This window comes from Myripristis murdjan, chromosome 8 (assembly GCF_902150065.1).
Source record: "Myripristis murdjan chromosome 8, fMyrMur1.1, whole genome shotgun sequence".
NCBI classification, from domain to species: Eukaryota; Metazoa; Chordata; class Actinopteri; order Holocentriformes; family Holocentridae; genus Myripristis; species Myripristis murdjan.
Genome location: NC_043987.1, coordinates 27745725 through 27768997, shown reverse-complemented (window position 1 = coordinate 27768997; position 23273 = coordinate 27745725). Strand labels below are relative to the sequence as shown.

Below are 23273 nucleotides of genomic sequence, written 5' to 3'. Positions count from 1 at the left end.
CCCAGTACGGTGATGTCTTTTTTCCAGTCATGGTGTCTGGTGCTGCTCGTGTTAACTACACAGTTCTTCTTCCATATATATAAATATTCCACACTGGATTTCCGTTATCCAGTAATCACCGGACTATGACTGGTAGCCTAAAATCAGCCAAAGTCCGGTAATTTTTAAATGCCTGGTGAAAATATTCCCTCTAAGCACAATTGGAATTTTATTAAAACAGTCAATTTTCACGTAATTTTATTTATTTATTTATTTATTTGAAAAAAAAAAAAATAGCCCGCGTGATCCCTGTCTCCAGTGTACCTGAGGGAGAGAGAGAGAGAGAGAGAGAGAGAGAGAGAGAGAGAGGTTTCTCTCTGCAGAACTGGATCAAAACAGCGCGGCAAAGTCGCCTGGGGGAGAACAAGGTCACAAGACTGATGCGCATTGCAAGTTGCCGAGAGACACTTGAGACTTTCGATTTTAATTCAGCTGCTGAATTAAGTTTTTATTCCATCAATTTGATTTCAAGTTGGCAGCACGCAGCGTTATTAAAATGGTATGAGCCAGTTTTTTTGTTTGCAAATTGTAGTTGCAATTGTTTGCAATGTTCATGTTAAAAGAGCACAGGCTTGTGCAATATTTATTTATTTATTTATTTTAGACGTTACGCACGTGAGTCAATTGACGGCACTCATTTTATTTGATATAGCTTACTTTTCAATAAAAAGATTACGCTATAAATTGACATGCCTTGATATCATTCTTATGTAGCCTGCATATAATTTTAAGCTCAATAAATTCAGATAATATTTTACCAGAATTTCAAACATTTGTCCAGTAAATTGAAAACCTGTCGGTCACGTTGTCCGGTGCCAATTTCTTTTCTAACGGAAACCCTGATTCCACACATATCGAAAATGTAAAATGCATCAATTCCTTGTCCGACACTGGGCATTTAGAACAGCAAATGTAAAAGCTTTCATGAACCAGATTTTGTTTTAATCTCTAGTGTGTTGTTGCATCAGTAAGTGATGGAGTCGAAAGTTGCAAAACAAACATGTATTTATATGAATACGGCGAGGATTATTCTTTGAGGTAAAAACATTAATCAAAAATGGGGGCTTCACAGTTAAATTTATGTTTGCTTGTAAAAATCAATAACTTTAACAGACGGTGACAGAGCTGGAAAAAGAGAGATGCGAGGCAGGCAGGTAATGGAAAGACAGGGGAATGAAGAAGACGAATGTAAGGATAAATGCATGGATGGATGGATGGATGGATGGATGTACAGATGGATGGCAGGTAGCTCCAGCAACATTCCATCAGCCAAGACTGGCCTCTTTGTCCTTAGTGTGTGTTGCGGCTGCTCTCTTTCTCCATGCCAGTTGTGTGAACGTTCATTACGTCTTCACGCATCGCATTTTAAAGGCGAGGACAGGGGCTCATTTGATTGGTTTAAAGTGAATCGGCTGTGTCAAACCCACTCCACGCCTTCTCTCCTCCCTTGCGCCAGTAGGAGGAACGGCGCAGTAGTTGTGCCAAGGCGCACGGCGTGCCAAACTTGCAAAATCCACTTGGCCACACCCAGTTGGCGCAGCGCAGCTACACTGCGCCTCCGACTCACCTGGTCTGCGAAAATAGAGCCCATTATGTCACTCTTTCGCTAAAATATGTACTAACAATAACAAAAGTGTGTACAGTTTTCATTGTGAATCAGAAGAATTAAGACATCACAGCAGCTAATTCCTTTAAAAGGCATTGTCGGTGATTTGCAAAGTCATTGGGCTCTAGTTTCCCGGCGCAGCGCGGGGTGGCGCAGTGAGGCGAACCCCGCGCAGAGCTAGTTTCGACCGGCGAAACGGCAGAGGCGGACAGTGTCCAAGTTTCGCAGGCGGAGGTTCGCCGAAATGGGAGTGGCGGCGCAGCGGGGGGAGGTGCCGACAGATTCAGCTTGGCGCAGTGACAGTTTCGTGCCAAAAGGCTTCGCCGAGGTGCGCCAAAAGCTCGCCATCTGAAACCACGTCTACTTTCAGCGCAAGGCGGAGCGGAGCCGGCGCAGTGGAAGTTTGGCTGCCTGGCGCACATCACCAAAACCTCACAATCAGCACAAACGGTGCCAATCTCCTTTGATCTGACATCAGCTGTGACAGGACAGTTGATATGGAGATATATGTATGTGCTGATTGTGATCGTAGCATTGAATAGTGTTTTTTTCGGTATTTATTGCATTGTTCATGTGTCTGACATTCCGGAAGCCTGCCTGTGAGGTTTTGGTGACGTGTCCGCACTGCTCGCCGGTCTCCGCTCCGCGCCTGTCTCCTGAGCTCCGCTCCGCCTGCGGCAATAGACCTCCATGTCAGCTGTGTAAACTTTCATTACGCCTTCACGCAGCGCATTTTAAAGGCGAGGACAGGGGCTCGTTTGATTGGTTACATGTGAATCGGCTGTGTCTAACCCACTCCACGCCTTCTCTCCTCCCCTCCGCCGGTAGGAGGGACGGCGGAGTACTTGCGCCACCGAGAACGGCGTGCCAAACTTGGAAAATCCGCCTGGCCACACCCAGTTGGCGAAGCGCATCTGCGCTACGCCCCCGCCTCGCCTGGTCTGCGAAACTAGAGCCCCTTATCATTAACATCTGAACTTCAACCAGTCACTACAGTAAAATCCACTGAATTTATGATATGAAGCACAGAATAAAAATAGTCTGTGCATATAGTGAAACATCAACATTTACAGTTAAATGATAAACAGTATAAATTTCTTAGATGAGGAAAAAACTTAATTTCCATATGATCAGCAGAGTAAGACGAGTCAACTGATTAATGCCATTATAGAACCACAGTTAATTAAAAATTAATCAAAGATGCACTTTGATGATAAAAGATGATCTTCAACAATCTCTTGCCAATCACATCTGATGGGCCTGACATGATTTTAGACTTAGCACAGAGGAAAGATGTGATTGTTGTCACCAACATTGTCCAATCACCGACTCTGGCCTACTGTATAATGCAAGTCAGGTTTTCTTTTGGTGTCTGATCCAGTGGAGGTTTCTTCTCCACTGGAAAAGATTCAACCTTTTTTTCTTCATCTTCCTCTGGATAAAATGGCATCTCCAGGATAGTTTTGGTCTTCTCTGATGTCTCCAGGCCTTGACACAGGGAGTCATGGATCCTCTGCCATGAGTCCACCTCTGAACACCAAAGTGCAGCTCTGGCTCTGATGAACTCTGAGACGTCACTCTCGCTGCCTTTGGCCAGACTCCTGCTGTCTTTACAGATGAAGAAGATGTCCAAGCCAATAAATAGGGCATTAAGTGTGATGAAACCAGCTCTGGCTGACTTGGTAAGAGCAAGAGGCCCTCTGGCAGCTGCCTGTCCTATATCTGGGATGTCTGAGGCCACCCTGGGTATGTTACGTAATGCCTTACCTTGCTGGCCAGCCACCTTACCAGCAGTTAGGATCGGGTCATCACTTTTTACAATCACAGCTGAGGCAGCATCAACAATGGAATCAATGCTTTTTCCAACAGCGCCAACTTTAGCAAGCACTTTGCCAACACCCAGGGCCATGTCGAATTTATTCACCTCGATTCCGGTGAACGCCTGACTGGACACTTCCTCTAGACATGCCTGGAGACTCTCCACATCCTCCATAAATTTCTGGAAGAGTTCATTAGCTTTGTTTTTATTTTTGTGGTTGATCCCAGTCTCTGTGGCTGCTGTGACTAAACTGTTGACTCCGCTGGTCACTCCCAGCCCGACCCCAGTAAAGATCAGAGCTAAAGACACTCCAGCTGTGACAGGAGCTAAGGCCAAACCAACAATAGAAAGCACACCTCCAACTGCCCCCATTGAGCTGCCGGCCACACTAGAAATCTTTGCCCCTGTCTTCATCCTGTCGAGGCTGGACAACAGTCTCCTCCAGGTCGGACAGAAACTGCAGCATCCTGGGTTTTCGCTCTCTGAACTCACTGATGAACTTTGAACATGACATTTCCTGGAACAAGAACACCAGCCTGAAGTGCTGGTCCATCCTGATGAAAAGAGAATAGATTCAAGAAAATGTTAGATTCTTATCACTTGATTGAAGGTTATCACACCACTGAATGGATGTTATCAGTCATAATCACCCCCATGGGTATGGGTTAGGTTTACGTCCCTGCTGCATATTCTGGTGGGTCAGAATGTGCAGCAGGGACTGTTCTTATCAGTCAACCAATCAAACTTTAGTTTTAGCCACTTTTGTTAGCCTTCATTTGTTCAGCTTTTTTTATCTACTTGATTAAGGGTAGGAAAAGGTCTCTGTTATGGTTAGGAAAGGGTTTGTCATAATGATTACGTTTAGGAAAAAGTAATGGCTAAGGGTAGGAAACTTTGAAAGTGAAACAGTAAAGTGAAGGAGTAAAGGTCTGTGTGATTGGCCCATCCGGCACCCCACCTTCTTCCATGACCAGCTCTGTTGGTCTGTATACCACATCATGGTTGCTCTGGCTCCAGGGTCCCATTTGACTGGTCAAGACAGACTTATGATAGAAATAGATGATAATAGCCTTCTGACCAACTAGAAAGTGCAGCGGGGACCTACTAACCTATAACTGTGGGAGTGATTACAACTGATAACAGCTTTTCAATGGTGTGATAACAGTCGAATCAGGTGATTCTTAAATACACTTCACAATACCTTGATATCATCTCCACATTTAATGTAATAAGTCAGTACCAGTGGTTAACATACGTAACGTTAACTGATAGATAAGTTATCTGTTTAATGCTATTTAATGTCCATCTAACATAATGCCATTGACCACGAGGGGTGTCTAATGCTCAGAACAAGGCATGTTCAAAACATCTAAACATATCAAGATTTTCAAGAGGCTGCCTAATTTGTTTCTCATAGTTCCTCTCCACAATGATACTAGCTTAAGTACAATGCAAATTCCAGGTTGTTATGAAATGAATGAGAATGCTTAAGCCCCTGTTTATGGCCACAAACCCTTCCAGTGACCCTTTCCTTAAATTCATTAAAGTTAGCCTGGCTTTAGACTCAGTCATTCTAAGTAAATTGACTCAGGAGGCTTAAAGGAAGTCTCTTTAATGTCCCCAGAACCTGACAGCCAGAGCTTATGGCTCCCTTCTTTCTGCTATTAGCCTCTAAACTGGGATCTAGGAAATTAAGTCACAGCAACAATGGGCAAGCGTACAGTCCAAAAATGGGGAGGTTTGTTTACTTAAACCATGTCACTGAGAGATGATATGGTGTCACTGAGTAGTCAGGGCATCCCAGCCAACTGCCCCTGTAAATGTTGCATTCATCTCAAGCTGTTCATGTGAGGGGGGTCTATTTGATGCGTCCAGTGCCAGAATGCAAAGGGCTGCACACGCAGGGTGTCTGAACCTCCTACATGTTCCTGACTACACATTCCAGCACTCCCAAGGTGAATACTCTGGTCCTGTCAGGGCACAGGCATAGAGCTTGAATCCTCAAAGGAAGAGGTGAAACACAGACCTCCCTGCCTCGAAAACTCACCTGTGGTAAAGCAATGCTAGTGGAGCCGCCTGAAACACCAAGTGTTTGAGTAGCAGGGACACACATGCCAGTCACACTGCTCCACCATATCAGTGCAAATTAGCCTGTCATTTTTATAACTGGAGAGAGAGCTACCTTTATACAAGTGGTGTTCGCAGAGCCACGTGGATGAATCAAGTGGTGTGAGCTGTGCGTTACATAACCCTCAACACTAAAGCCACGTCTGTCTTTCATAACATTCACCTCCAGTTTACAGTGGTATAGTTTAAAATGATACCACTGGGATTTCAAAGTACTTTATTACCTTATTGCCAAAATACCGTCTAAGCCTGCTTGGGTGGCCATAATTTTGTACAGGCTGATAGCATGGGGCTTCGTAAGAAATGGGACAAAAACAAACTACAGGCCAGTATTTTGCACTGATTGTCTTCATATTTAGTACACAGATGCATTTGGGTAAGATCTTCATGCCAGTTGGTTTTGAGGGAGTTTGCTCCACATTTGGACATACGATGGTTCAAGAACAAAATAAAATATGAAACAAAATAAAAGTGTAGTCAACATTTTTGCAATCTCTTCGTGCTTAGCTTGCACCTATGTATGGAAATATGTCGAAGCCTACTGATTTTAAGGGAGGTTACTCCCCATTTGAGCAGGTGGGAGTGCCCTGAGAGGTCAGGATAAACTTTTTGATATGGTGCCTTATCTCACACTGACAGTATGACACCAGATTGGTGGTATGAGGTGTTTGGGGATACCTGATGCAACAAAACATTTCTAATTCTTTAACTGAAATGGATGGCATTAAGCTGATAGTGAAGCTCAGTGAATGTTTATTTTTGTAATAATTTTTAAGATATGGTGAACTGTGCTGAAACAACATCTGCACCAAACCATATCATTCATTAAAAATACTTACCTGATATCAATAAGCTGTCTGATATGACAAAGCATAGCTTGTATGTTGTCCTCAGACAAATCCAGAGTAAGATCAGCCACCGTTTCTTTAACCATCTTCTCTGAAAACCCACTTATAGCGCTGTGAATGAGAACATTATAATCAATTTTAATGTATGGTGCCTTTCATGCAACTGTACAGTGTATTTTTTGGGAGGATGAAGATGAACTGTCCATTTACCTTTTCTCCAACCTCTCACAGATTTCCTGGGTGATGCATATGTATTTGTCCAAAGAAGCTGCCAGCACTTCCACATTGTGGATGCTGGGAAGGAAGAAGGCACTTGCATCTCTCTTAAACTCAAGGAGCAGTGGGCAGACCAGCCTTGCAGCAGTAATGACAGCCTGAACTCTCTCAGGGCTGATCCCTTGGGGCAGCTCTAACACCTGGTTCTCCTCCATGAACACCTGCAGCGAGGTGACCGCCAGCCGCTCCACAGCATCCAGGAAGGAGTCCAGCTTCTCCAAGCCTTCCAGAGAGTTCTTCAGCACAGTGGCCAGCTCCTTCTTCAGCTCCTCACGCCTGCTGTCTGCATTGAGGCTCAGCTTGCTCTTTGTGAGTTCAAACAGGGCCTGGGCTTTGTTCTCAGATTTAGTGAAATGGCTGAAGTTCAGGTTGATTTTGTCAGCCCTGTCTTTGATGTCCATCATCATAGACACCTCTGTCTCTCTCTCAAGCATCCATTTTGAATGCCTATAACAGAACTCTTTCACCGTGTCCATGTAGCTGAAGGTATCTGAGATGTAACGGCATAAAGCCTCCTGCAGTTCCTCTCTGTAACACAAAACAACACTGTGAGGTTTCCTCTTGAAAACAACACTTGAAAACACATCTCCAGCCACTTTCAACCTTGGCCTTGTTTTATCGCCTGTTTCTATCTTAATTGTTACCTAAATCTTGTGAATTATTTGCCAATACAGTTCTGCAGAACCAATGAACTCTCCAAAAATCCACCCCAAAAACACCTGGAGTATTTTTTAGTTTTCATAATATTAATTGCTCTGTCCTATCATGTCACAACATTTTATTACTACATAATTACTGTGTGGACAAATATTTAATGGAATGTTTAATGCATCTAATGAATTTATAGTTAATTAAAATTAAATTAACAAAAGAGGACTTCCAAATTCCAGTGCACTGATTCATTCTATGAATCAATACACTGCTGTGAGGATGAAAACACACACATGTTCACATATTCCAAAATATTTTTAAACTGAATTAAAGCACTACTACTACTACTACTACAACTACCACTACTACTAATAGTAATACTATTAATACTACTATTAATACTAAAATTACGGCTACCGACAATAACAACAACAACAACAACAACAACAACAACAACAATAATAATAATAATAATAATAATAATAACTTAAAACAATAATACATTTTAAATATATTTGAACTTTGATAACATATATGTGAAATTCTTTGAGCAATGTGCGTGCGTGTGTGTGTGCGCGCGCGCCTGTGTGTGTCTGTGTGTGTGTGTGTGTGTGTGTGAGAGAGAGAGAGAGAGAGAGAGAGAGAGTTGTTACTTTCGCCTTACTTAACCATTACTTTGTTTTGTTTTATTGGATAAAGTCGACACTAAAGGCACAGAAGTTACTTGAAAGACATTTAACGTAACACAGAGACGAACAAGCAACAAATCTAATCAACACAAACTAGTCCTATGTATGACTCTTCGCCAGATTTACTCATTTGCTCAGTTTTCTTCCTCCGGCCTATCCAATCTATTCAAGCGTACCTGAGCAGAAACACCTGTTTGTCCGGTTCCTCCTCGTCGGCTTCTTGCGGCTCCATCTTATTCACTGCGCGGATAAATAAAATCAAGTTCAGAAATCTGAAGCCATATAGGCTGGAAAACACTTCACTTGTATATCGTGACCTGGAAAAAACTGGACAAAGTGTGAAGAGTAAAAATGTCGACGTGACCAGCGCATCGGTATGTTGGGTTTCGATTTCCTCAATCCACGTCCAAAACCTGAACCACTCCCCTGTCTACAACCTGTTCAACTCGCTCGCTCGCTCTCTCTCTCTCTCTCTCTCTCTCTCTCTCTCACACACACACACACACACACACACACAGAAAACAAAATCAAGAATTTATTCCATTAAGTCTTGGCAGCGCACATTTATTAAAGATGTGTGTTATGTTTCTGTGAAAATAATTGTGTTTGACAAATATATGTTTACATTTACTCTAATATCTTCTAATATCTTTGAGCTCCCTGTCGATATCACATCCATGTTTGTAAGCTGAGGAAGAAAACTAATTAATTAATTGATTAACTGATCCAGTCGGCCTTTAAGTCGGCCAAAAATGTAGGCCTACATGTTCCTACTCTTTATTTATTTTTTGGCACATTTATGCCCATTTAGTGCTCCTAATTCATGTTATTGCCTCATACCTTATACCCTAATTAGTTACCCATCTTAGCCTATTTTTTCACACTTTCCCACGCCTCCAGTAGGCTACTAAGTAATAAATACCCTCTGATCTTAGCATTGTTTGAGGGAAAATACAATACAATGTTTACTGTAGCCTATTGAGGATACTAACGGAGCTACATACATTTTATCTTATTTGAGGTTTGGGATTTCATTGTCTCAGGAACTAAGGGCTGAAAGTTGTTGAGGAGTCAGTAGGAGCAAGCATCGCATTTATTGAGCTGCCGGACTGGACTACGAGCTGTGGACTCGCTTACCCAGAATGCCTGTGCGATCGTGTGCAAGTGGTAACAACTGCACTGTAAGAAAAAGCACTCTAAAAGCCATCAGAGGCTCCGCGCACGGAATCCTTCCACATTTCTTCACACTTCAACCGGTGCTTGTTAGAACTAGCCACCAACAATGTGCTGAGAATGTGCACCAAGACCCTGTTTCCAGATGCGTCTTTGGTGATCCCATCACAGGTGGACAACAGCTCTCAGGCCGTCCGTTCACACCTGACATGAGCAACCATTTCCACATGAGGCTCACCTGGCAACTTGATCTCGCTTTCGTGCTCTGTAAGCAAATAAATATGCCTCATTTCCATTTGCCAAGACCAAATACCTAAGTGTTTTGTTTTGTTTTGTTTTGTTTTGTTTTGTTTTGTTTTGTTTTGTTTTGTTTTGTTTTGTTTTGTTTTGTTGGGGGGTATTGTTATAAGTACATTGAAATCCTCACTTTGCTGCTCCTCCTGACGCGCAAAAAATATATATAAATAAATAAAGCTAAGAATAAAATGACATACAGCTGGCAGTTAACAAAGGGAGACATTCTTGCTCACCCCAGCCTCATTTTAATGCGCCGTTAATCAATAATAATGTTATATACCTGTAAGTTATTACAGGCTCGAGCCGATCACGTCAGTTCAGGCTCAGATTATTTAATTATTCATGCGGGTGTGAGAGGGCATCAGTGGAAGATGAGATGCGGCTGAGATTTGACTGGAAATGCGAAGAACTCTGCTGTGTATAGAGCCCAACCTGTTATGTGTTTCTTAAAGCTGGAAAATTCAGTTTCCTTTCCTGCATCAAAAGTTTTGTCACCCTTTTTCTCATCAAAATCCAACAACAGGAAATACTTAGACCTGTCAAGTTTATGCATTTTTCCATTAATTCAAAGATAGCTTAGTGTGGAGATGATGACTAATTATCTCTCTCACATTATTATTACTATTATTATTATTATTGTTATTATTATTGTTGTTGTTGTCGTCATCATCGTCATTATTATTATTATTAATTCATTTCTTTATTTTAATTGAGATATCATATTAACTCAGTTACCTGCACAATCAGGGGAATAAAAACACTGCAGTGTCCAGTGTTACCACTTTGACACAATTATTTTATTTTATTTTTTAATTATTTTTCCTGAATCTGTACAGGTGTTTGTTTGGATTTGGAGAAAGCCAAAGGAAACCCTCGACACACACGGCGCCTAACAAACTGTTGAACATGGTGGTGGGTGTGTAGCGCCCTCTGCTGGGCATAATTAGCTCTGACGATCAGAGGTCTCTTGATCCTTCACTTCATTCGGTAACAAATTACTGAAACTTTTACATGAGGTGGCATTTCACCCTGAAATAAAAGAAAATCACATTCACTTAAATCATCCTGCACATTAGTTGTAGCAGATTTTGTCCTATATAGCACTTTGCTGCAAATAAAGAATTCACATGCAGTGCAAGAACGTCAGACATACGATGAATACTAGGGCTTAAGAACACATTTAAGTCTGCACAAAAGGAGCATATTTGTAGCTGTATTCCACATATTATACAGAATGCATGCTGGACAGCACCTGTTCAACCTGCTGCCCTCAGGGAGGTGCTTCAGGTGCAGAAGCCACACTAATAGGCTTAAGACCAGTTTCTTACCCCAGGCCATCAGATGTCAGTTTTTTACTCCTCTAGTACCACTAAATACAAAATGACATGTATATAATGAACCACACCTTCTGAATTCAAAGTCCCTTTTTATTTTTATGTATTGATCTTTATCGACTCATGTGTTGACTCCCCAGAAAGAGAAGAGAAATCTGCCACAACAAGGATGCAATAGAGGGTCAAAGGCAAGTTTTATTTCAATCAATCAGTAAAAGCAAACCAACACCACCAAACACAGTTTTACTACAGTCCAACTGTTAAACACTGTCATTTATAATTGGAAAATATGACAAAAACAAAAATAGCTGTAAATCTCTGGACAAGAAATAAGTCATTGTTGAATACAGTTTTAAAAGTTTTAAAATTAAACGATTGTAGAGCATGACTTTGAAATTGGAAAGGGTTGCCATGATTAATGTTGAGAGAAAAACAAAACAAAATCTGTGAACTATCTATCTACCTCCAATGTTTGAAATATAAATGCAATTATGTATGAGTGTAATGCTTTAGCACTCATAATAATTAAATGCAGGTTGTTCATTAGCATGACAAGTAATCTCTACTAAAGCCAGCAGTTCATGTCTGACCCATTCTACTTATTTCAGAGCAAATGAAAAGCTTCCTGCACTATCAGACAAAGTAAAAAATGACAGTTGTCTCAGGACAGAGGAGCCACACCACTGACACACTGCTGGAAACTTTAGTTATATGTGATATTTGCAGATTATAGTGAACTGTGAAGTGACACATGAATCAAGGCGAGGCAAGGCAGACATTCGAGGTTAGGCACAGGAATAACATCATTTACCATGTTAGCATGTTAGGAAGAGTTAGTTTTGAGGTGCATGTGGTATTAGGCTACACATCAGTATATAATATAATGTAAATTGCATCAGTTAACAATATTTAAGTAAACCTATGTGATTCTATTATGTATTTATTAACTCCTTCTACTACATGATGCAAACTAGTTTTGTTTTGGTTCTGACCCAGTGGATCAAATGGAACTTTAATTTTTATCTATTTATCTCACTCTGGATAAAATGGCTTCTGCAGGATTTTTTTGTTTTTCTCTGATGTCTCCAAGCCTTGACGCAGGGAGTCATGGATCTTCTGCCATGAGTCCAGCTCTGAACGCCAAAGTGCAGATCTGGCTCTGATGAACTCTGAGGCTTCACTCTTGCTGCCATGGTGCAGACTGGTGCTGTCTTTACAGATGTTATAGATATCCAAGCCAAGGAAAAGTCCATTGAGGACGCCGAAACCAGCTCTGACTGGCATGCTGAGGGCAGCAGCCCCTCTGGCAGCTGCCTGTCCTGTACCTGCGGCCACCCTGGGCATCTGAGCAATTGCTTCAGCTCCCTGGGCCACCTCCTCAACCTCATTTGCAATCTGCACCTCATTAGCTGTTGTTTCAGCTCCCTGGACCACCATCTCAATCTCATTTGCACTCTGCATGGGTTTTGGCTCTCGCAGGTCAATGATAAAAGAAATAATATCTTTTGCAATCTCACCAGATCCACACACTCCTGTTACTACTGTGTCGGCCACATCTGATTTACCCACTCCATCTCTAGTGACTGGATGAAAGGATGCTTTCTCCAAACAATGCTGGATAATCTCCATATTCCCCATAAGGTTTTGGAAGAGTTCATTGGCTTTATTTTGATTTTTACGATTGACTTCACTCTCTGTGGTTGTGGTGACTACAGCAGTGACTCCACTGGTAATTCCCAGCCCTGCTCCAGTCATGGTCAGACCTAAAGATGCTCCAGCTGTAAAGGGGGCTAAGATCAGACCAATGATGGAAAGCACACTTCCAACTGCCCCCACCGAGCTGCTGGTCACACCTGAGATGTCCGCCCCCAGCTTCATCTCGTCGAGTTTGACAGCTGTCTTCTCTAGGTCAGACAGAAACTGCAGGACCCTGGGTTTTCGCTCGCTGTACTCACTGATGAACTCTGAACACGACACATCCTGGAACAAGAACACCAGCCTGAAGTGCTGGTCCATCCTGATAAAGAGAGAGGAGATTGCAGGAAAAGTTTGGTTATTATTGCTATGCTTGATGTTAACTTAACGGTACCCATTGTAGTTTGTGATCACTAGTTACAATGCTATAACGCAAACCGGGTCCCTGTTTTGATTATGAAACATGTAACTTTCAAAGTACTGTAAAACTTCAACTGATATTGGACTTTTAAATAAACTCGAACTTAAACTTGAACCATCATATCATATTTTTGGGGGGAAAAAAAGAAAAAACGTGTGGCCATACCCGGTCATTAAAAGGGTTCTGGTATTAAACTGGGACTTGGCTTTTACTTGACGTTTTACCATATTCCAAAATGAGGCTTTACAGGTTCAAAAAGAAATGTTGCAAAGACACTCCGTTTAGAAAAAAAAATATCAAAAAGCCTTTAATTTTCACAGGGAAAACAGGTTAAAAACACATGGGCCTACGCGTTGCGGCTATTTTGGCCTTCATCAGTGCATTGCAACAGGAAGTTGAACAGTTTTAAATGGGCACTCTTAGGAGTTCAGTAGGTGGGGCCTTCCCATTATATCACAAATCATGTGACTAACAACAAGTAGGTAACCAAACATAGTCCATTAAAAACACACTGACAGAGACACATAGTACATATACTAGAAAGACAAAAAGCTAGAAAAGGTATCCATTTGAAAACATACATGCAGAGTCCACACTTCACAGGAAAGGGGAGAAGTCACATTCTTCATTCAATCAGGGGAATGTTGTGGCCTTGAGCATACTGATCCAAAAAGTCTCCCATTGGAGAAGGGTCCTGAGTTGGTCTCCTCATCTTGGGGGTTTGGGGATCACTTCTATGAATATCACCTTGAGGGAGGAAGAGGAAAGGTGTCCTGCCCGCTGGTAATGTACCGCCATGGGTTAGGCTGGATGTGTTGTCCATATTGAATTCTTGTGTTCTGCCACTCTGTCCTCTTTGCAACATTTCTTTTTAAAGTGTAACTGTTGTTGGAAACAAACATCTGAAGTCTCCAAGTACCTTGAGCCCCTTTGTGTATTGTAAGGCTTTGCAGGCTTAGGGCCATGTCTTAGGCTAAACGCCTAAGCCTTTGGTTCTTGGGTTTTCATAATTTTATACAGGTAAGTTTTATATCTATTTATTAAAAATAAAAATGAAGCTCAATCAAGTTTTCCTTACGTTTATATTTTTACATTCATTTTTGAAGTAAAAAAAAAAAAAAATGTCTCAAAAAGTGCCAGCTGTCCTGCATCACAATAGGTGGACAGAACAACTGATAATAAGTTCTGGGTCCAAAAGATCCTACATTAATAATGCTTACCTGATACTGACCTGATACTGACCAGCTGACGTATATGACCAAACATATTTTGTATGTTTTCTTCAGACACATCCACAGCAAGATGAACCATTTTTGGTTCAATCCTCTTCTGTCCTAAGTCATGTACAGAGCTGTGAATAGGAAATAAAAATACATTTTGAGATATTGTGTCAATTTGTGTATTATTTCAGGGAAAGCACTGAAAAACTGCAAGCTTACCTTTTCTTAATCATGCGACAGAGTTTCTGGGTGATCCATAGGTATCTTCCCAATTGAGCTGCAAACACTTCCACATTTTTAATGTTTGGGCGGAAGAAGGTCCTGTCATCTCTCTTAAACTCAAGAAGAAATGGGCAGACATTCTTTGAATCGTTAATGACAGCCTGAACTTTTTCAAGGCTGATCTCTTGGGGCAGCTGTAAGACCTTGTTCTTCATGAACACCTGCAGCGAGGTGACCGCCAGCCGCTCCACAGCATCCAGGAAGGAGTCAAGCTTCTCCAAGCCTCCTAGAGCCTTCTTCAACACCGAGTTCAGGTCAGCCTCATCTTTGATTTTGTTCAGCTCGGTGACCTCTGTCTTCCTCTCTTGCTCCCATTCAGAGAGAGTGTCAAAGAATTTCCCCACTGTGTCAATGCAGCTGAGGGTATCTGAGATGTAATCACATAATTTCCTCTGTAGTTCCTCTCTGTAACACAAAGCAACATTAAGAAATTTACTTTTGAAAACACAGCATCACGCTAGCTATTTTAACCTTGACACTGTTTTTTGATCTTTTTCCATTTTAATGACTGATTGTGACCCAATTTTCTTGTTGTTAGAGCCATTTACATCATATAAACATAGCTTTAAATACTTTTTCTGTATTTGACTTTCTAATGATAATAACCAGCTCAGTACTTGCACTGCAGTGTGCCTAATTAGGAATAATGACTAATAATAATAATAATAATAATAATAAAAACTTCGATTTATATAGCGCCTTTCAAAACACCCAAGGTCTAGTCAGCCCTAGAAACCAGGGCTGACTGCAGTCAGCCCTGGTTTCTGATTGGTTAACATGTCACATTTGGCATGTGCTTGTTACATAGTTTAAATTTAGCGCACACTAGTCTTTGACTGTGTTTGTTGTGTTAATCATGCTTTTGTTGTATGTTTGAAGTATTTTCTTGCAAGATTTTATTTTGTACTTAAATAATAAGGTTTTCAGTAAAGTGTTGAAATGAAGAATTTGGACTACAGAGTTTTAATGAGGCACGCATCAACTACCTGCTTGGACTCTACAGCTTTAGTGGGCATTTTCAAGAAATAGATGGAACCACACTCCTATTGAAAAATGATACTTGAACCTGAACAGAGAGAGTGTCAAAGAATTTCCCCACTGTGTCAATGCATCTGAGGGTATCTGAGATGTAATGGCATAATTCCCTCTGTAGTTCCTCTCTGTAACACAAAACAGCATTAAGAAATCTACTTTTGAAAACACAGCATCACTTCAGCTTTTTTTTTTAACCTTGACCCTGTTTTTTGATCTTTTTCCATCTTAATGACTGATTGTGACACAATATTCTTGTTAGAGCCATTTACATAGCTTTAAATAATTCAGATTTTGCTGTATTTGACTTTCTAAGGATAATAAGCAGTTTGATAGTTGCACGGCAGTGTGCTTAATTAGGACCAAGCCCTGGCTTCTGATTGGTTAACATGTCACATTTGGCATGTGCTTGTTACATAGTTTAAATTTAGCACACACTAGTCTTTGACTGTGTTTGTCGCATTAATCATGCTTTTGTTGTATGTTTAAAGTATTTTCTTGCAATTTTTTATTTTGTACTTTAATAATGAAATTTTCAGTAAAGTGCTGAAATGAAGAATTTGGACTACAGAGTTTTAATGAAGCATGCATCAACTACTTGCTTGGACTCTACAGCTTTAGTGGGCATTTTCAAGAAATAGATGGAACCACACTTCAATGTATACTATCATTAAGCTGGATACCAGGAATATATGTGAAATAAAACGTACAACAAACCAGGATTCATCTGATGATACTCATTACTCACTGGCATTACAACATAGCGTTTATAAATTAACAGGTGTCCAATGAAGGAAATTAAACAGATGCTAGTGATGCTGCCAATACATCAGTTAAACATAATTCACAATAAAGAGCCCAAACACTCATGTTGCATCAAAGCAATCCAAGTCCAACTTAAGTTTGGTGTGCTCTTCTCTGCTTGTTCTGCAGGTGTATGGTGATTAACCTAATCGAGGAAGTGCAGTCCCAGCCAACATTTGTATGTGGGGCCCATGTGGGTACTAAGTGGGCTAAAAAACGGGCCCCATATGGGATTGTCCGATGGGCCCCATATGGGATTGTCCGCGGGTTCCATGGTGGCCCCATTCCAATTGCCCATGTGGGTTTCAAGCAGGATTAGGACTGGGTGTTAAGTGGGCCCCAACTGGGCAACATACGCAAGGCCCATCTTGGTCCCACCTCAAGTTCTATGCAGGTACTATATGGGCAAAACATGGGCTGAAATATGGGTTGCAAGTGGGTTTGTCAACAAGTTCTATAATGGGCCCGTTTCACTTTAACCCAATGAATTTCAAGCAGAATTACACTGGGAGTTAGCGAATGCTGTTGACCTCATGCAAATTGCACACAATTGGGTTTCACACTGGACAGTAGATGTACACATTTACATAGGTGTAACTAAAACCCCATCTAGTAAATTCTAGTGCAAAATAGATACGGCACAATCGGTCAAAAATAAATTCACATGAAAAGAATGTTTGTGTCTATTCCAGGGGTCCAGTGTGAGTGCAGGTTTTCATTGCAACCAAGCAGGAGGAAACCAGTCTTGACAATCACAGTGGATTGGTCATATCAGGTGTGATCTTGCTTGGTGGGAATGAAACCTGCAGTGACACTGGACCCCTGAAATAGACTAACATTTTTTCTTGTAAATTTATGAACTATAAACCCATATAGTCAGCTCACATGGGAGTCCCATGTCGGGCCCATGTTACTGAAACCATATGGGTCCCATATAATGTTACCTGGTTCCTGCCTATGTCCTCTTAGCCCGCATGCATCCCTTATGGGGTCCATATAGTCTGAACACATAGGCTTCCCATATGGGACCCATATTACTTAAACCATATGGGACACAAAGAGTGTTACCCAGATGAAGCCCATGCCCATTCAGCCCACATATATCCCTTATGGGGCCCACAGATTGTTACCCAGTTACAGCCCATGCCCACTTAGATTGCATTTATCCCACATTGGGCCTATATAGCCTGCTCACATGGGCGTCACATGTGGGCCGCAAGTTACTGAAACCATATGGGTCCCAGATAATGTAACCAGGTCCATGCCCATGCCCTTTTAGCCTACATATATCCCTTATCGGGCCCATATAGTCAGGACACATGGGCTTCCCATATAAGACCCATATTACTTAAACCATATGGGACACACACAGTGTGACCCATATGAAGCCCATGCCCATTCAGCACACATATATCCCTTATGGGGCCCACAGATTGTTACCCAGTCACAGCCCATGCCCACTTAGACCGCATATATCCCACAATGGGCCTATATAGCCTGCTCACATGGGCGTCACATGTGGGGCTCAAGTTACTGAAACCATATGGGTCCCAGATAATGTAACCAGGTCCATGCCCATGTCCTCTTAGCCCACATACATCCCTTATGGGGCCCATATAGTCAGCTCACATGGGCTTTCCATATGGGACCTGTATTACTTAAACCATATGGGACACACACAGTGTGACCCATATGAAGCCCATGCCCATTCAGCACACATATATCCCTTATGGGGCCCACAGATTGTTACCCAGTCACAGCCCATGCCCACTTAGACCGCATATATCCCACAATGGGCCTATATAGCCTGCTCACATGGGCGTCTCATGTGGGGCTCAAGTTACTGAAACCATGTGGGTCCCATATAATGTTACCTGGTTCATGCCCATGCCCTTTTAGCCCGCATGCATCCCTTATAGGGCCCATATAGTCAGGACACATAGGCTTCCCATATGAGACCCATATTACTTAAACCATATGGGACACAAAGAGTGTTACCCAGATGAAGCCCATGCCCATTCAGCCCACATACATCCCTTATAGGGCCCACATAGTGAGCCCTCATGGGCTTCCCATGTGGGCCCATGTTATTGAAACCATATGAGTCCTATATAATTTTACCCACTTCCACCTCATGCCCACTTAGCCCACTCAAATCCCTTATGGGGCCCATATAGTCAGCCCACATGGGCTTCCCATTGGGGGCCCATGTCACTAAAACCGCATGGGGGCCACACAGTTTGCCCAGTTCAAGCCCATGCCCACTTGGCTCCCATGTAGCCCACTTTTAACCCATGTGGGGCCCACAGGGACATGTTGGCTGGGGTGTGTGACTGCCACAGTGCTCCAACATGATGACTACATCACCAGACTTCATATGATTTTTAACAGCCACCTCTCATGTATGAGTAACATATTTGATATCCTGACAGAATTCCTTAAGGGGCAGTATTTGGGGTTCCAGCAATATAATCTTTTACTAGGCCTGGCATTCAGTGAGCTGACGGGGCTCACACGGGGGAGGGGGGGGGTTGCCTTGTGACTACTCTGACTCAAACAGACACCGAATACTGGCAGATTCAGGAGGTGGATGTCAACAGACGATCGTCTGACTGAAACAGAAAGGGCATCATTGTGAAAGTGAAAGTTGGTGTGTGGGTGATAGAGATGCCCAAACACACAGAGAGAGGGGGGGGGGGTTGTAAATGGCCGAAAGTTGCCTTGTGACTACTCTGACACAAACAGACACCGAATACTGGCAGATTGCGGGAGCCAGGAGGTGGATGTCAACAGACGATCGTCTGACTGAAACAGAAAGGGCATCATTGTGAAAGTGAAAGTTGCTGTGTGGGTGATAGAGACGCCCAAACACACACACACACACACACAGAGAGAGAGAGAGAGAGAGAGAGAGAGAGAGAGAGAGAGAGAGAGAGAGATGCACACTGCATCATACGCTCTCTGGAGTTTGGAGCTCTGATTCATAGGTATTTTGATTATGCTGCCATCTCCTGGTCCACCGGATTATCACAACAACTCAAAAAAAAAAAAAAAAAAAACAAATGTGAAATTGTCTCTGGCTCATCTCCACAAAAAGTACACATTTCTTCCACATCAGCAAAACTGGAAATCGACTTATTACAAGGATAAATATTATGTAAAAATTTTAAATGAACCTCTCTGATCTTATTTGAGAGACAGAATTGGAAGGGACACAATCACGTTCTACGCCAGGGTATTCCACTCAATTGTGAACCCCAAACAAACTTTCCTCTTGGTGAAATCTTATTATGTCTCTATAAAAAAAATTCTGACATGTTTGTTTGTGCATTTGTTATCCATTGTATCACTCCCACCAATCATTAGAGAAGGTATTTCAATATTAACTTTTTGATAATTTAAATGACATTTTATTAACTCAATCATACCAGTGGGGATAGCCTTTACTTAATCCTAGCTATTGCGCAATTGCATTAAATTCAAAATGTACCTTGCCACAGACGTCTGCCTGTCTCCATTTGGTTTCCTGTTGTCATTTCTTTGCCGTGACATCGTATGGCAGCGTAGATAAATAAATTTAAAAAAAAATTGTCAAGATTATAATTGTGAAGCAGCACCAGCCGAAAACCTCTTCCTCACTGTGGTTGATGAAAGTGAAGTGGGCACTCTCCGGGTGAGAAATATTTTATGCTGCTCTCAGTTTCGTTTTCCAAATTTAACAGCTTAATCACATTTTAACCTGTTATTGTCAATCAGCCTAAATCCTGGTGTGTATTTGCTCACCACTGAGACTGAGAGTAAGAGGGCCTAGAAATGTGAACTGTGTGAGATGTTTTTAATCGTTGATTCAGAGGATTTTAAGGACAATTTTATCTGCACTAAATGCGACTAAATCAAAGAACTGCAGGAGAAACACTCAATCAGAGATGTTGAAAATCCAGGAAACTTTCAACTCCATGGTTTTAGTCCGCTCTGCTGGCACGGGGGCACAGTCAGCGCTGATGCAACAACTCTCCCCGTTTTAGACCCATGAATGGAGGCACTGGCCGACAACTGATAACAAGTCCTGGGTCCAAAAGATCCTACATGAATAATGCTTAGCCTTCCTGATACTGACCAGCTAACGTAATATGACCAAGCATATTTTGTATGTTTTCTTCAGACAAATCCACAGCAAGATGAATCATTTTTGGTTCAATCCTCTTCTGTTGTAAGTCACGTACAGAGCTGTGAATAGGAAAATAAAAATACATTTTGAGATACTGTAAAGTTCCTGTGTTTTTTTTTTATGAAGTCCATCACTCTGTTTTTTTTTTTGTGTGTGTGTGTGTGTGCACTCTCAAAACAGATGTGTTGAAAATAACACATCATGTGTTAATTTTTAACACACCTGTGTGTCTAGTTAAGGACAACACACTTCGTGTTGTTTTCTACACAAACAGTGTGTTAGCACATTTAACACATGTTGTGTGTTAAATATTTCAACACAAAGTTGTGTTAAAAATAACAGATATGTGTTGTTTATATTTTTTCTAAAATCATCCTTAAATGGAATTTGTATGCTTAAAATCCACTGAAACGCTCACAAAATAAACATTTGCATTAAATTCAGGTAACATTTATTAAAATAATTCATAGCAGGTAGCAATTTTTCATTCTCAGTGGCAATCAGTGAATGACTACATATAATACCATGAATATACAGTTATAAAAATATTCACACAAAATTGTATGCAAACTGTAGTCAAAAGCAAGATCATTTGAATTTTCTACAAAGCTAACCAAACCAACCAACAAAAAAAAAATCCCCAAACTGAATTCATTTTTAATCTCTTAAAATTGGGGTTGAACAAAACAATTCAGGGCAAAGTCACAGAAATTCAATAGAAACAGTCACAGAAATTCAGTAGAAATCCTTTAAGAATGGCTGTGGCTGTGGCTGGGGCTTTGGTGCTGGTGGAGCCCGGAGGTCCTGGGCCCTTGGAGAGGTGCTTGTGGCTGGGGCTGGGCCTTTGGCTGGCTGGGGTTGGGGCTGGGGCTGGCTGGGGTTGGGCCTTTGGCTGGGGCTAGGGCTGGGATTAGGGCTGGGGTTGGGGCTGGGGCTGGGGCTGGCTGGGGTTGGGCCTTTGGCTGGGGCTAGGGCTGGGATTAGGGCTGGGGCTGGGCCTTTGGCTGGCTGTGACTGGGGCTAGGGCTGGGATTAGGGCTGGGGCTGGGGCTGGGGCTGTGGCTGTGGCTGGGCCTTTGGCTGGCTCGGGTTGGGGCTGAGGCTTTGGCTGGTGGATCCCGGAGGTGCTGGGCCCCAGAGAGGTGCTTATGGCTGTGGCTGTAGCTGGGGCCGGGGCCGGGTCTTTGGCTGGCTGTGGCTGGTGCTGGTGGAGCCCAGAGGTCCTGGTCCCCGGAGAGGTGCCTGGGGCTGGGCCTGGGGCCGGGGCCGGGACTTTGGCTGGTAGAGGCCGTAGAGGAGGCCTGGCAACCCGTTCAAGAGGGTACTCCAACTATAACTTGCAATTCAAAAAAGAATATGGTTTGAGTTAATACTGCATTAAAATAATGCCTCAAACACACAACAAAGCATGTTTTTAAGATAATGAACACTAATTAAAACCGAAACTACCCGGCGGAAAAGCAGTAAAAGTACCATTAAAAACACACCGATGGGTAGCTGAAGGAATGGTCGCCGACAACCCCCACAACACCGGGAAGAGCTAACGCAGGTGAGATAACGAACCCGGCGGAAAAGCAGTAAAAGTACCGTTACAACACACCGATGGGTAGCTGAGGGGACGGTGACCTGCCAACCGCCTGCCACGCACACACACGCGCACACACCGCGTCGGGGAGAGCTTACCGGTAAGGTCAGGGAGATAACCAGCCGCAAAGCCCAACAACCCGGAGGAAAACCAGTACATCACCGTTAAAACACACTGACCTGTGCTTGCTAGCTCAGTGGCGTGATAACATCCAAAACGAGTGGTTTCTAGCGCAGACAGACGCTTGCCCGTTTAAAACACAACAGCCCTGACTGTAACGCTAATGTTAAAACACTACAGCCAAATGGCTTCAGTCCCAAACGTTGGTCGTAATTTAATCACGACAGGAAACATGTTTGTTAAAATGCAATAAGACCTAACGTAATGGGTTTATACACCCAGTAAGTAACTGAAGTCTAACCGTCTCTCCCTTCCCAACCCAAACTCCGCGGTGCACCTGCCGCAAAATGGCGCAAAAAACCTTAATATTTAACCTTCATCAGGTTTCATGACGAGTTTAAAGGAGTGACTCCTTATACTGTCCCAAACTGAATTTAAGGTGGTGTAATTTAGGTAATAAGGCAGAAATGAACTTCTAAACCACAATGGAGGTCCGCCGTGTGGTAGCTAGCTCACAAGCTGAACAGGACGTAACATTTCTCATGAATTCTCTTAAAGATATAAAGATTTAGTTGTGGATTATATACATGCCGAATCTACCCTGACATTTAACGGTTGATAAAATACATGAAGTTAACTAGTAATGGATACTTACTGAAGGGTCTGGGAACACACCAGGCGATGCAGCCTCCATCTCTGTCTCCTTTGTCTCTGAGTGGCGCGAATGGCGAACAATGAAGAAAATGCGCCCCCTTCCCGCCGTAAAATAACACACAGATTGTGTTAAATTGTCAAACATATTAAGTGTGTTAAAATTTTTGTGCCTCTTTACACATTTTGTGTTGAAATCAACACAAAATGTGTTAAACATGTGACAACACATTTTTTGTGTTATTTTTTAACACATCCATTCTAAGAGTGTGTGTTTTGTTTTTGTTTGTTTGTTTTTCAAAAACTGTAAAACATATTAAACCTATCTCCTACCACAATGTTTGCTCAACTGACACCAAACTTGCTACAGAGCTACTTCAGACTGTCCTACACAAACTTTGTTTCTCAGATTTTTGAGAAACAAAGTTTATCAAAA

The 23273-nt window shown here is 42.2% G+C and overlaps 1 protein-coding gene and 1 pseudogene across 1 annotated transcript; both read right to left on the bottom strand.

Annotated features, from left to right (window-relative positions):
• Positions 1-2716: 2716 nt before the first annotated feature.
• On the bottom strand, positions 2717-8444 carry LOC115363972 (uncharacterized; annotated as a pseudogene).
• Positions 8445-11891: 3447 nt separating this feature from the next.
• LOC115363658 (apolipoprotein L4-like) lies at positions 11892-19865 on the bottom strand. The gene is made up of 5 exons (XM_030057936.1): positions 19804-19865; positions 14415-14882; positions 14207-14326; positions 12314-12876; positions 11892-12268 (listed from the first exon to the last, which is right to left on the bottom strand). The coding sequence occupies exons 1-5, from the start codon at positions 19863-19865 to the stop codon at positions 11892-11894; spliced, it is 1590 nt and encodes a 529-aa protein (XP_029913796.1).
• Between the last annotated feature and the right edge of the window lie 3408 nt (positions 19866-23273).

What these genes read in the sequence shown, in the direction of transcription:
- LOC115363658 (XM_030057936.1), bottom strand. Translation starts at nt 19,865, where the DNA reads ATGTCACGGCAAAGAAATGACAACAGGAAACCAAATGGAGACAGGCAG. An exon ending in CGTCAGCTGGTCAGTATCAG is followed by an intron (nt 12,877 to 14,206) that starts GTCAGTATCAGG and finishes TCTCTTTATCAG; the next exon opens with GATGGACCAGCACTTCAGGC. An exon ending in AGAGCCAAAACCCATGCAGA is followed by an intron (nt 12,269 to 12,313) that starts GTGCAAATGAGA and finishes CTGAAACAACAG; the next exon opens with CTAATGAGGTGCAGATTGCA.